This window comes from Nerophis lumbriciformis, linkage group LG21, assembly GCF_033978685.3.
Source record: "Nerophis lumbriciformis linkage group LG21, RoL_Nlum_v2.1, whole genome shotgun sequence".
Classification (NCBI taxonomy): domain Eukaryota; kingdom Metazoa; phylum Chordata; class Actinopteri; order Syngnathiformes; family Syngnathidae; genus Nerophis; species Nerophis lumbriciformis.
This window is the reverse complement of record NC_084568.2, coordinates 30,627,501-30,642,896: the sequence shown is the minus strand read 5'-3', so window position 1 is coordinate 30,642,896 and position 15,396 is coordinate 30,627,501. Positions and strand designations below refer to the sequence as shown.

General features: G+C 42.2%; 1 protein-coding gene across 1 annotated transcript in view; it reads right to left on the bottom strand.

Moving 5' to 3' along the window:
• Window positions 1-15,396, bottom strand: part of LOC133620853 (oxysterol-binding protein-related protein 3-like) — a 78,900-nt gene that overhangs the window by 15,075 nt on the left and 48,429 nt on the right. Inside the window, exons 17-18 of the mRNA XM_061982461.1 lie at window positions 12,194-12,272; window positions 11,927-12,071 (exon numbers count right to left, since the gene is read on the bottom strand). Of these exons, the coding sequence (XP_061838445.1) occupies window positions 11,927-12,071; window positions 12,194-12,272 (224 nt within the window). The remainder of the gene's footprint in view (window positions 1-11,926; window positions 12,072-12,193; window positions 12,273-15,396) is intronic.

The window sequence follows — 15,396 nt, the reverse complement described above, 5'->3', positions numbered from 1 at the left end:
GAAGACAGGAACTGTGCAGTCAGTCTTTAGGCTTTTGACGGGGTGTACGGTTGAAATAATAAATGGTCTTTTTTCCTTCACACTTTTGATTGATTGATTGGAACTTGTATTAGTAGATTGCACAGTACAGTACATATTCCGTACAATTGACCACTAAATGGTAACACCCCAATAAGTTTTTCAACTTGTTTAAGTCAGGTCATGTGACCCCTGGCTCTGTTTGATTGGTCCAACGTCACCAGTGACTGCATCTGATTGGTGGAACGGAGTGAACGTCACCAGTGACTGTATTTGTTGAAACGCAGGCACTAAGAAAGGTCTGTCTGACAGACCAAAACAAACAAAGCGTGCATTAACAGATCGATAAAAATTAGTAGCGAGTAGGGAGCTGAATGTAGATAAAAGTAGCGGAGTAAAAGTAGCGTTTCTTCTCTATAAATATACTCAAGTAAAAGTAAAAGTATGTTGCATTAAAACTACTCTTAGAAGTACAATTTATCCCAAAAGTTACTCAAGTAGATGTAACGGAGTAAATGTAGCGCGTTACTACCCACCTCTGGTACAGGACAAAGTCCTGGTTGGGGGTTCACGCCCCCCGACGCAAAATGATTATTAGCATTCAGACAGGTTAAAATGTTGCTAAAACAATCACTTTTCTATCAGTCACAGTGACTTTTCAAAACAAAAATATTACAGCAAAAATCATATGGGTTGATTGACATGTTTATTCTGTAAGCTACCGTAACTTCAATAGTTTGAAATTATTTTGACAGTTAATGCCAGTTATCCTGTCAACGTTTCACAAGACTTCAATTTGTTAATTGAAAGTATAAACAGTATAAACACTTTTTACAGTAAGCAAATGGTAAAACAGTACTAAACAATTCCATTAAAAAAAAAATTGGTGTCATAATTAACTTTCTGTCCAAGCTTGTATAATCTACTGCCTTGTTCAATTGTAAAAAGTATTCTGTGCCTAAAATTCACATTTCTATCACAATTATCATACTGTAAACATGGTAAGCTAACTTCATTAAAATTAATAGTCCTGTCAATAGCATGGAATTACAATTCAAATGTTGTTTTTTTGTAAGCCTTTCAAAAGAATTCAAAATATGAAAAATTAATGACAATTAATTTAAGCCATCAGACACTTGAAAAGTGGCACATCACATCTCTAATGTAATCATTTTAACTTTTCAACAGAAATAGCACTGCAAAAATATTAAGGACATACTTCTGTATTTTGGTAGTTATGCTGTCAACATTTAACAAGATTTCTTCAACTTGGACTTGAAAGCATAAATGGTATAAACACTTTTAACAGTATAACAGTACTAAACAATTCCAATAGATAACATTGGTGTCATTACCTTTTTGTGGCTAAAATCCAAATTTATTCTATCAGATTGATCATACTGCAAAAATGATATGGTAACTTTATGATAAGTTTACTTCATTAAAATGTAATTCAATAGCATCATTAGCATGGAACTACATCCAAAGAATCTGTTTGGGCGACGAAAAACGTTGAAAGTTTTCCACTTGTATCGCTAGCAACGGCATTAGACTTGTGTTTTTTTGTCCCAACGTGGTCTTTTACATCGCTAATTCCTCCGTGTCCGATCGAAAAATCTTGTCTGCACAAGGTGCAATTCGCGTAGTTTTCACCCTTTTTGGAACGGATAATTATTCCCGGATAGGCTTTTGAATATTCTTCACGGAATGACTGCAGTTTTCTTTTCGGTTTAAGACTCGTTTGCGATTTTTCTCCGGCTGATTCCATGATCGTTCGCTCGTTTGGAAACAATGGCAACTGGTGCCTCGTGCTTGGCAGCGGTGCTATAAATAGCCTCGCGCATGGCATTCGGAATGGCTCGATAGGAAGTTACGGGAAGCAGTGTCGATTGTCATTGTTGTTACGCGATTTCGTGAATAAAACTTAAAAAAAAATTATTTTTTTTAAATTAATGAAAAAACGTATTTTTTATCACTGCAACCGTAACCCGGAATAGGTTGATGAAAACCGTACTAATTACGGGAAAACCGGAGTAGTTGGCAGGTATGGGTTTGGATGTCGTGAATTTCCTGCCCACACAATGATCTACAGATGGGTCAACAATTTCCGAACCCATGGGACTGTTAATAACCTCAATCGTAAAGATACTAACAGACGAAATCATCAAGGACACCACAGAACGTTGATGCAGTCAGAGACTCTGTTGTTCGCAGCGCACGCAAGTCTGTGCGTCGACGAAGTCAGGAGCTTGGAATCAGAACAATTGAACAATTTCCCTTGTGGATCATTAAAGTTTGTCTTTGTCTAAGAATCAGAATCAGCTTTATTGTCATTACGCAGGGTAACGAGATTGAGGCCATTCCATACAGTGTCATGTGTAAATATATAAAAATATAAAGAATATAGAAGTGCAAAGATATATGAACCGGGAGTCTGTGCGGAGAATTTTGATCGCAGATCTCGACCTCTATCCTTACAGGACACAGATTAAACAAAAGCTTACACCTGCCGACATGAGGAAACGAGTGATGTGCCAGTGGTTTTGCGATAGGATTGACGCTGCGCCAGACTTCCTTGACAATGTCTGGTTTTCCAAATGTGCTTGCAGCAACGGGGAGCTCATTTAGAGCACATTTTTTGAGCGCCAGCTAAACAAAGAGTTTTTGTGGTACAGACTTGAAACTTTAGAGATGTCTGCTACATAGACTTAACCTAATGTAGCTGAATTTTTGTGTTAATCTAAATACAATTTTGGAAGTTATTCGATTTTTATTGATGAACGTTTTTTTTGGTGTCACCCTGTACCAATGATTGTCACACACACACTAGGTGTGGCGAAATTATTCTCTGCATTTGACCCATCACCCTTGATCACCCCCTGGGAGGTGAGGGGAGCAGTGGGTGGCAGCGGTGGCCGGGCCCGGGAATCATTTAACCCCCAATTCCAACCCTTGATGCTGAGTGCCAAGCAGGGAGGTAATGGGTCCCATTTTTTTAGTCTTTGGTATGACTCGGCCGGGGTTTGAACTCACAACCTACCGATCTCAGGGCAGACACTCTAACTAACCACTAGGCCAGGGGTCGGCAACCTTTACCACTCAAAGAGCCAATTTGACCAGTTTCACAAATTAAAGAAAACAATGGGAGCCACAAAAATCTTTTGAAATTTAAAATGAAATAACACTGCATACAAAGTTTTTGTTTTGTTTTGTGCTATGTATAAACCAAGGGTCTCAGACACGCGGCCCTCACCTTAATATGAAAGTTGAATGTTAGTGCGGCCCGCGAGTTTTATATGAATGGCGCTTGACAGCGAAATTCTTGTGATCCCTCCCGATTTTTTCGGCAGACCACGAATTTCAAGGCAACTATTCTCTCGAACGTGCCGTGAAGGTACAGCATTTAGCGCCCACTACAACCAGCGTGCCGGCCCAGTCACACGTTGTATGGGGCTTCTGCTTGCTCACGGATGTGACAGCAAAACATACTTGGTCAACAACCACACAGGTTACACTGACGTTGGACGTATAAAACAACTTTAACACTCTTACTAATAATGCGCCACACTGTGAACCCACACCAAACAAGAATGACAAACACATTTCGGGAGAACATCTGCACCTTAACACAACATAAACACAACAGAACAAATACCCAGAATCCCATGCAGCCCTAACTCTTCCGGGATACATTATACACCCCCGCTACCAAACCCCCACCTCAACCGATGCACGGAGGGCGGGGTGGGGGCGGGGGGGTCGATGTGTGGGGGCGGGGTTTGGTGGTAGCAGGGGTGTATAACGTAGCCCGGAAGAGTCAGCGCTGCATTGGGATTCTGGGTATTTGTTCTGTTGTGTTTATGTTGTGTTAAGGTGCAGATGTTCTCCCAAAATGTGTTTGTCATTCTTGTTTGGTTTTGGTTCAAAGTGTGGCGCATTATTAGTAAGAGTCTTAAAGTTGTTTTATATGGCCACCGTCAGTGTAACCTGTGTGGCTGTTGACCAAGTATGCATTGCTGTCACTTACGTGTGCAAGTAGAAGATGCATACAACAAAAGGCTGGGTTAGCACGCTGTTTGTATAGACTGTAGAGGGCGCTAAATGCTGTACCATCATGGCACGCCCTTATTATTATTGTTAGGGTGAAAATCGGTGAATATTGATCCCGGGAGTTTACTACGAGAGGCACGGAAATCTCCCGGGAAAATCGGGAGGGTCGGCAAGTATGCAGTATGCAGCTGAGCCGCATCAGAGTGATCAAAGAGCCGCATGCGGCCCGCGGGTTGCCGACCCCTGCACTAGGCCACTGAATATGTGTGTGAATGGGTGAATGTGGAAATAGTGTCAAAGTGCTTTGAGTACCTTGAAGGTAGAAAAGCGCTTAACAAGTATAACTCATTTATCATTTAACATTGTTGGCACGCAGGAGAAGTCACGTCTCAACGCTCCAGCATGTGTGCTTTTTCTTTGTTTTTTCGCTAACTCCATAAGAGTCTCAAAAACTACACAGACCAGTGTGGAAAGAAGGAGGGAACTGCTTTGGACTATTTGCCAGGAATACATTCATGGCACTCCCAAGCATGACCACAGCACAGTAAGGAAGTTACCCAAATCCACTTTTAAGTGTGATGATGCCAGAACTAGGGATGTCCGATAATGGCTTTTTGCCAATATCCGATATTCCGATATTGTCCAACTCTTTAATTACCGATACCAACCGATACCGATATCAACCGATATATACAGTCGTGAAATTAACACATTATTATGCCTAATTTGGACAACCAGGTATGGTGAAGATAAAGATAAAAGATAAAAAATAATAATAAAATAAAATAAGATAGATAAATTAAAAACATTTTCTTGAATAAAAAAGAAAGTAAAACAATATAAAAACAGTTACATTGAAACTAGTAATTTATGAAAATTAGTAAAATTAACTGTTAAAGGTTAGTGGACCCGCAGCACGCACAATCATGTGTGCTTACGGACTGTATCCCTTGCAGACTGTATTGATATATATTGATATATAATGTAGGAACCAGAATATTAATAACAGAAAGAAACAACCCTTTTGTGTGAATTAGTGTGAAGGAGGAAGGTTTTTTGGGTTGGTGCACTAATTGTAAGTGTATCTTGTGGTTTTTATGTTGATTTAATAAAAAAAAATAAATAAATTTAAAAAAAAAACGATACCGAAAAAAAAAAAAAAAACGATACCGATAATTTCCAATATTACATTTTAACGCATTTATCGGCATCTCTAGCCAGAACAGAATGATATCACAGCGGAGGAAAAGACACGATCTCTTCTCTCGTTCCAGAGCGGCCCCTCACTCTTCCAATGCACAAACACGCACACCCGTTCCTTTTCCCTTTCTCAGTTTGCTCCTTTCTCGGCAGTTGTCTGCCGTGGTTAATGTGTGTGCATTCTACTTTTTTAAATGTTTATTATTGTAGCCATATGGTTGTTGAAGTCAAGTATTTTGTGATTTTGGTTGTGAGAGAGCACCATAGTGCGTAGAGCAGAGTATACAGCAGCTGGTTGTTGTTGTTTTGACTTTTTTTTTATTACACAGTGAATTGACCAATCAACCCGTTGTTATGTTTGTTTGATATACAGCCGTGTTGAAAGTGTACAAACCTTTACCAAAATATGGACGTTTGTCGAGGCTGGAACCAATTTTTCATAATTACATTGTTTCTTATGGGGAACTCTGCTTCACTATCAAACTTTTCTATTTACGAACCAATCGGGTTCGGAAATCGAAGTTCTCCTGTACTTATTTACATGCTGCCAGGTTTATTCTTTGTCCAGCAGATGGTGCTGTGTGCCTTCATTGTCTGCATCCAACAACTTCCCCACCTTCTACCATCCTAGTCATGTCCGTTGTGTCCTTGGGCAAGACACTCACCCCTTGCTCCTGATGGCTGCTGGTTAGCGCCTTGCATGGCAGCTCCCGCCATCAGTGTGTGAATGTGTGTGTGAATGGGTGAATGTGGAAATACTGTCAAAGCGCTTTGAGTACCTTGAAGGTAGAAAAGCGCTATACAAGTATAACCCATTTATCATTTATCATTTAAAGACACTGGCCAAGTGAACTTTGACTGAAATGGGAGTCTCCTAGGGATGTCCTGATCAACATTTTTGCCCTCAGATCTGATTCGGTTCAGAGTCCTGATCCGATACTTTGAAAATAGCTTAAAAAAACTAAAAGATTTTAGTGCAAGTAACTCAAGTTAACACACCCATACCAAAGACTATAAAAATGGGACCCATTACCTCCCTAATTGGGATTAAATCACCAAAAATGATTCCCGGGCACGGCCACCGCTGCTGCTCACTGCTCCCCTCACCTCCCAGGGGGTGATCAAGGGTGATGGGTCAAATGCAGAGAATAATTTCGCCACATGTCGTATGTGGTACTTTAACACATTTTTATAAAGCATATTGTTATGATCCGCTGCTCGGATTAATTTTTCTGTTTACGTTTTCAAGATACTTGTGTTTTTGGTTAGTTTTGGACTTCTTGAGTACCTGTTTTGTACACCTGAGTTTGTTGCCATGGCTGCTTATTATTTTCACCTGCCGCGTTTGTTCCCGTCACACACCTGTTTGTCATCACTAACATTATTATTTAAGTCTGTCCTCCCTGTCATTCGTTCTGGCTTCGTAGTTTGTTTTCGTGCAACAGTTGACGACTTTTGTTCCGGCTCTGTACCTGTTAGCTTTCATGCTAAATTCCTTTGTTTTTTTACCTTCTAGCTCCCATGCTAGCTCTTTTAGTTTTTGCCTTATGTGCTATGAGCACCCTTTTTCTTTGTTCCAGTATAATTTAGTCCGGTAAATAAATCATTTATTTTACCTTCACGCTGTGTCCGAAGTCCGTTGCATCCTGGGAGAACGAAACCCCGCATCACCATGCGCCCCGGTCGTCACAGTACGAAGCCAGCAAAAAGTTCTTTCGCATCGGGCCTGACGGAGGTGGATGAAGAAGGTGCGTGGATGGTCCTCCGAGCGATGGAGGCAGAGACGCTCCGCTGCAATCCAGATGAGGAGATGATATGGGGACCTGGAGGTGTTCTGGTCCCGATCGACTCCATCTGGCCCGGGGAGGTCCGCTCTCAGCCCGCTCGCACGCGTCAGCGAAGGCGGAAGTCGCACAAGACGGCTTCAGCTCGCAACAGAGACGCGCCACCCCCGCAATTCTTCCCTCCGGAACACAGCCACCAACAAGCAGCCCAGGATTCCCCTCCTCAAATATTCGGTAATTATTCTGATCACTTTTCCAAAGAGTTATCCAACTGGCCTGTCAATCACTGGGACTGCAGCTATGACGTCATCCCATTGGCGCCCCGTAACGACACGCCCCCTGATGACGCGCTCTCGTCTATTTCTGATGACGTCATAGACAAAGACATTTTTTTACATTCGGTTCATTCTTTCTGTCAGCCATTTACAAATGACTTTAATTCTAAGATTAAGCATTATCAGGACATTTTTTTTAAATATAAGTCTAGTCAGTCCCAGTCACATTCTGACTTTCAAGCTCAACCCCCAATTACTTTGGCCCCACCCCCTATGCCTCAAGCTCCGCCCACTCCTCTGTTTTCTCCCTCTTGGTCGTCCCTACAGTCCACTATTGAAGAGCAGAATAGACAATTTGGACAATCAAAAGGGGAGGAGCCTACCCACCTCCTCACCTCCTCCCTCCCACCCCTAAAGACTGTTCCAGACTGCACAAAACGCGTCTGGGATCCGCTTCTTGAGGGGGGGGCTAGTACTGGGTGCTTTGCTAGTGGGCGGGCACAGCTGCGCCCAGCCAAGCCCAAACCTCCATGCCGGCCTCCGCCACCAGACCTTCGGCATGCTAAGCCGCAACCCCCGGCCAGGCCACCTCCGCCAGAGTCACGCCCAGCACCTGCTCCAAGGCTGGTTCTCGCACCAGCACCGAATCCAAGTCTGGTTTCCACACCAGCACCGACTCCAAGTCTGGTTTCCGCACCAGCACCTGTTTCCACGGCAACGACAACGACAGCCCGGACGCCTGCCACTCTGACGCCACCATCAACCCTGGTGGTCCTGCAAACACCATCCTCTCCACCTCCTGCTCCATCGCTACAAGGCACACGAGACCCCGCAGTGACCGACCAAGTAAAAAGGGCATTGCACCAACAGGCCAAACAACTTGGACAACAGGAGGAACAGTTTGGCATTCTTGGGGCTTGCGTCAATGCCATGGCGGAACGCCAAGACGCCCGCCTTGATGTTTTGGAGAGACAGCTGGGAAGTATTCTCACCGCGCTGCAGGTGATGATTCCCCCTACGGCCAACACAGCAGTCCAGCTCAGACATCCACCACCCGCAGATACTCCGTTGCCTGCTCCGCCTCTGGCTCCGCCCACGCCGACAGACGAGCCGCCTGCTCCGCCTCTGGCTCTGCCCACGCCGACAGACGAGCCGCCTGCTCCGCCCACGCCGACAGACGAGCCGCCTGCTCCGCCTCTGGCTCCGCCCACGCCGACAGAGACGACGCCTTCTGTTTCCACGGCGACGCCTTCTGTTTCCACGGCGACGCCTTCTGTTTCCACGGCGACGACGCCTTCTGTTTCCACGGCGACGACGCCTTCTGTTTCCACGGCGACGACGCCTTCTGTTTCCACGGCGACGGCGCTTCCTGTTTCCACGGCGACGGCGCTTCCTGTTTCCACGGCGAAGACGCTTCCTGCTTCCACGGCGACGACGACGCTTCCTGTTTCCACGGCGACGACGACGCTTCCTGTTTCCACGGCGACGACGACGCTTCCTGTTCACACGGCGACGACGACGCTTCCTGTTCACACGGCGACGACGACGCTTCCTGTTTCCACGGCGGCGACGACGCTTCCTGTTTCCACGGCGGCGACGACGCTTCCTGTTTCCACGGCGACGACGACGCTTCCTGCTTCCACGGCGGCGACGACGCTTCCTGTTTCCACGGCGGCGACGACGCTTCCTGTTTCCACGGCGGCGACGACGCTTCCTGTTTCCACGGCGGCGACGACGCTTCCTCCTGTTTCCACGGCGACGACGACGCTTCCTCCTGTTTCCACGGCGACGACGACGCTTCCTCCTGTTTCCACGGCGACGACGACGCTTCCTCCTGCTTCCGAAACCCCGCATCACCATGCGCCCCGGTCGTCACACATATCTTATTAAACAGATTTTTTAGTCATGCTGTAAATCAGATGATGTATTAAAGTTGTGGTTTTCAATGCTACATACAATTATTTTGAACAAAATGTGCACAATAACTATAATGCAAAAACTACTTTTGGCTCCCATTTAAAAAGGGGTCATATTATGATTTATGTTCTACATGTAAAAGACTTCTTTGTGAGCTACATAACATATAATGCTGGTTCTTTGGTCCAAATGTCGCGTAGATGATGTTTTACAGACCATCTTCAAGCCACTTCCAGACTGTGTCTTTAGAATTCGTCTTTTTGTGGGTGGTCTTTTTTTTCCTCCCTGTCAGCCAAGTTGTAGTTTTTAGTGCTTCCATAGTGAGTTTGCTGACAAATAAGTTAGAACTAGAGATGTCTGATAATGGCTTTTTTGCCGATATTGTCCAACTCTTAATTACCAATTCCGATATCAATTGATACAGATATATACAGTCGTGGAATTAACACATTATTATGCCTAATTTTGTTGTGATGCCCCGCTCGATGCATTAAACAATGTAACAAGGTTTTCCAAAATAAATCAACTCAAGTTATGGAAAAAAATGCCAACATGGCAATGCCATATTTATTATTGAAGTCACAAAGTGCATTATTTTTTTAAGCATGCCTCAAAACAGCAGCTTGGAATTTGGGACATGCTCTCCCTGAGAGAGCATGAGGAGGTTGAGGTGGGCAGGGTTGGGGGGCTGGGGTTGAGGTGAGGGGGTAGGGGGTAGCGGGGGGTGTATATTGTAGCGTCCCGGAAGAGTTAGTGCTGCAAGGGGTTCTGGGCATTTGTTCTGTTGTGTTTATGTTGTGTTACGGTGCGGATGTTCTCCCGAAATGTGTTTGTCACTCTTGTTTGGTGTGGATTCACAGTGTGGCGCATATTTGTAACAGTGTTAAAGTTGTTTATACGGCCACCCTCAGTGTGACCTGTATGGCTGTTGACCAAGTATGCCTTGCATTCACTTGTGTGTGTTAAAAGCCGTAGATATTATGTGACTGGGCCGGCACGCAAAGGCAGTGCCTTTAAGCTTTATTGGCGCTCTGTACTTCTCCCTACGTCCGTGTACACAGCGGCGTTTTAAAACGTCATAAATTTTACTTTTTGAAACCGATACCGATAATTTCTGATATTACATTTTAAAGCATTTATCGGCCGATAATATCGGCAGTCCGATATTATCGGACATCTCTAATTAGAACTATACATTACTTTGTGTTAGAAATTGCAATAGCGGAGGATGCATGTGCCTGTACGAGCCCGTCTGCCCCACAACAACAGAAGAGAAAAAGAAGGAGCTTATGAAATGACAGACTCGCGCAAAGTTCTTTAGTTGAATTTCTTCCATATATGGAGATATCCGCTGACGTCACATGTTGGAAAAACATCACAATTTGGGCAAATTCCAAACGGCTTGTTTGGAAAACGTATGGAGGAAAGCAAGACTGTTTTATAAATATCTCTACCGTGCCTCCATGCTTTGATTTCACATTTTTGGGGTGTGTGCAGACCCCACTTACACAAAACAGGTACCAATAGGTAAGAAACTAGAGATGTCCGATAATGGCTTTTACCGATTCCGATATCAACCAATACCGATATATACAGTCGTGGCATTAACACATTATTATGCCTCATTTTGTTGTGATGCCTAGCTGGATGCATTAAACAATGTAACTTTACCACAAATTCATTAACGTGGACCCCGACTTACCATTTAGTGGTCAATTGTACGGAATATGTACTGTACTGTGCAATCTACTAATACAAGTTTCAATCAATCAATCAAAAACAAGGTTTTCCAAAATAAGAGAACAACTTCAACTCCAGTTATGGAAAAAAGTGCCAACATGACACTGCCATATTTATTATTGAAGTCACAAAGTGCATTATATCGGGAGGGTTGGCAAGTATGCCCTACGTCCGTGTTTTACCGGATACGTACCGCTCCGTACAGCGGCATTTTAAAAAGTCATTCATTTTACTTTTTGAAACCGATACCGATAATTTCCGATATTACATTTTAAAGCATTTATCGGCCGATAATATCGGCCTGGCATCTCTATAAGCATTGGTTTTCCATAACAGGTGTACCTTTACATCATTTGGTTTGCCCTCAAAGCCTTCTTGTATACCAAAACAATAACAAAAACCACCCAAAAATAGGTTTGAAATATCAAGAACAAGAAAAATATGCATCTAATCACTTCAGTATTGTTTACATACGGACACTACACTAGGTATCGATAGAATTGACATCTGGATCGATCAACCCTACTTTACATCAAAACTTCAGCGGTTACCTTCTTGTGTTGTCTGCGCGGTGTGTGCGCTTAACCATATTTCCTCTTGCCCTCCAGTGGTAATGCTACTTGGAAGAAAATTAGGCTATTTCCCACAACGGTGGTAAAGATCAGTATCTCAGAAGCGGCTTAGCACTGTGGATAGACGAATCGTTCATAGCAGCTTGCTCTGAAATTAGAACCGGTGTTCTGGCAAGACATGCACCCAGCTGGAATTCATGGAACTCCTGCATGTGTGCAACGAGGACTATGGAAATGTCGCTGTGTAAACACTGGGACACAGTTGTGCTAAAGATCGGCTAAATTGAATGAGGATACGTTCATCCACAAAGGATGATACTTGTTTTGGATCAATCGTGGGATGTAGATGAGTTTGTCTGTATTTTCTAACCTTGACAAATGTGACTTTACACTCGCACATGCTGCTGTTGATGTTTTTGATGGTCATCTCGCCGTAGTGTTCAATCCAACGCTGACCGCTGATGATGTTGTGGATGCACGAGGTCACTTTGTTCCATTCGTAATGATCCCCGTACCTACAAAAACACGGAGGGAAATAAGTGAGTTTCACTGAACCAGTAGAGAGTTTCTGCGTACACTGGATGATTACATTTGCACGTATGTATCACAAAAAAAAGCAAAGGAGTAAATGACATACGCAGGAAGTGTGACGTGGGTCGTTCCCATCGGAACTATTTCCATAGATTTGCCCCAGAATTTATTTTTCAACCGGACATCTAAAAAGGAAGGAAACAAAATGACCAAATCATAACAAAAAGCTGAATGAGTCAAAATTACCGTATTTTCCGGGTGATAAGCAATACTTGCCAACCTTGAGACCTCCGATTTTGGGAGGTGGGGGGAGGGGAGGGGGGGCGTGGTTAAGAGGGGAGGAGTATATTTACAGCTAGAATTCACCAAGTCAAGTATTTCATATATATATATATATATATATATATATATATATATATATATATATATATATATATATATATATATATATATAAGAAATACTTGACGAAATACTAAGTCAAGTATTTCATATATATTTATATATATATATATATATATATATATATATATTTATATATATATATATATATATATATATATATATATATAAAAATATATATATATATATATATAAGAAATACTTGACTTTCAGTGAATTCTAGCTATAAATGTATATATATATATATATAATAAATACTTGAATTTCAGTGTTCATTTATTTACACATATACACACATATAACACTCATCTACTCATTGTTGAGTTAAGGGTTGAATTGTCCATCCTTGTTCTATTCTCTGTCACTATTTTTCGAACCATGCTGAACACCCTCTCTGATGATGCATTACTGTGTGGCACGCACAAAAGTGCTTTCATCAAATGCACTAGATGGCAGTATTGTCCTGTTTAAGAGTGTCACAACATTGCTGTTTACGGCAGACGAACTGCTTTACGGTAGACAAAAACGTGACTGCTGTTGTTTTGTGTTGTTGCCGCGCTGGGAGGACGTTAATGAAACTGCCTAACAATAAACCCACATAAGAAACCAAGAACTCGTCCTCCATCATTCTACAGTTATAACGTGATTGGGCAGGTACGCTGTTTATATTGACCTGAGTCCGCCTGAATTTCGGGAGAAAATTTGTCCCGGGAGGTTTTCGGGAGAGGCGCTGAATTTGGCGAGTCTCCCGGAAAAACCCGGGAGGGTTGGCAAGTATGTGATAAGCTACTACTTTCTTCCTACGCTTTGAATCCTGCAGCTTGTAAAACGGTGTGAAAAATTGAGGGACTTTTCTTCGCTGACGGCCATAATGTTTTGTATTCAACAAATAGTTTTCACTGAAAAGGTGGGTTACTGTTTGTGCTATGGCGCCATCTTTTGGATGAGTTCGCTCACTGCACTCACTACAGTATTTCCTTCTGTTTAGTGCTTTGAACCGGAAGTACAAGTGTCGTTCTGTCTCCTAGTCATCCATAGGGTTTCTACTTGTATGAATTCTTCATTCATCACGCCAAGCAACCTTTGTAGGTTTTACAAAAAAACTAAAACAATTCTTACTCAATAAACCCTCCCATGTGTGATGTCTGTCGGAGTGTTTTCATGCCTATTTGTATGTGCAATCGTAATATAAATTTGAAAGGCTGACATCATGTGTATCCCACAAGCATATAAATCATTTTAGCTTGAGCAACACAATGAATTCCAAAAATAACAAAAGCTTTGATTGAGGTCAAACTATTATTTTGTAACAGTCCACTTTGTTCTTTAATTAATATGCTCAAGTTTAGCTTATTAAACAATTTTAACATCAATTTAAAAACCTGATAACAATATCAACTACATCAGGGATTTGAACCAAAGACCTTCTACTTTATAGGAAGCGCCTTGTCATTCAATAATTGACATTTTCATGTGCTTCTTCATGCAAAACGCCCGAGGCACCGCTCGTGTTCTGCGTTCAGCGTGGGGCGGGCTGGATCTCTGTGAACAGAACCGGACTGACATGACAACCGTATTATACCGACAGCGTTTCAGTTTGGCATCAATTTCATTCAGGTGAAAGCAACATTGGCTAGGTCAGTTTAATTAAACGTTTTCCAATTTTCCTAAAAAATATATACATTTTCTGTCATTTACGGGATTTGTCGGGACTCCTGATGAGGTTTTGAGACATTCCCTACAACTACAGGACCAGTATTGTGCTGTTGAAGCAAGACTGTTTTTAAAATTTTTATGTAAGGGTCCCCCTTTACGCCATTTTAGCGAAAAAAAAGTTTTCAAAAAGTATGCATTTTCGGGTTTTTGTCGGGACTCCTGATGAGGTTTTGTGACGCCTGTTACAACTACAGGACCAGTATTGTGCTGCTTAAGCAAGACCGTTTTTTTTAATTTTTGTGTAAGGGTTCCCCTTCTTACGACATTTTAGCGAAATTATTTTTTTTTTTAAATATAAATTTTCTGTCATTTTCAGGTTTTGTCGGTACTCCTGATGAGGTTTTGAGACATCTACTACAACTACAGGACCAGAATTGTGCCGTTAAAGCAAGACCATTTTTGCCCTGTATATTTTTGCGCTGTATATATAGATATATATACACATGTATATATGTATCGTATTTTTCGGACTATAAGTCGCAGTTTTTTTCATAGTTTATGAAAGTTGCATAATGTTTTTTCCTTCTTTATTATGCATTTTCGGCAGGTGCGACTTATACTCCGGTGCGACTTATACTCCGAAAAATACGGTACATATATATATATATATATATACACATACACATATACACATATATATATACCGTATTTTTCGGATTATAAATCGCAGTTTTTTTATAGTTTGGCCGTGGGTGCGACTTATACTCCGGAGCGACTTATACTCCGAAAAATACGGTACATATATATATATACACATACACATATACACATATATATATACCGTATTTTTCGGATTATAAATCGCAGTTTTTTTATAGTTTGGCCGTGGGTGCGACTTGTACTCCAGAGCGACTTATGTGTGAAATTATTAACACATTACCGTAAAATATCAAATAATATTATTTATCTAATTCACGGAAGAGACGAAGCAAAATGTCAGCAATCGTCACACACGTCAACCAATAAGAATTCAGCGGAGAAGGGTCATTGCAGAAGTGCATTGTGGGTCATGGGATGCTAACTGCTATATGCTACTGCCGTAGCTATTAAAATGGACCATTTCAACATTGGCGGTAACTTATAAAAACTGAGAAGGGCTGAACAAAAATGGCACCGAAAAGGAAATATACTGCAGATTACAAGCTGGACGTAGTGAAATATGCAGCAGAAAACGGCGATCGAGCAGCAGAAAG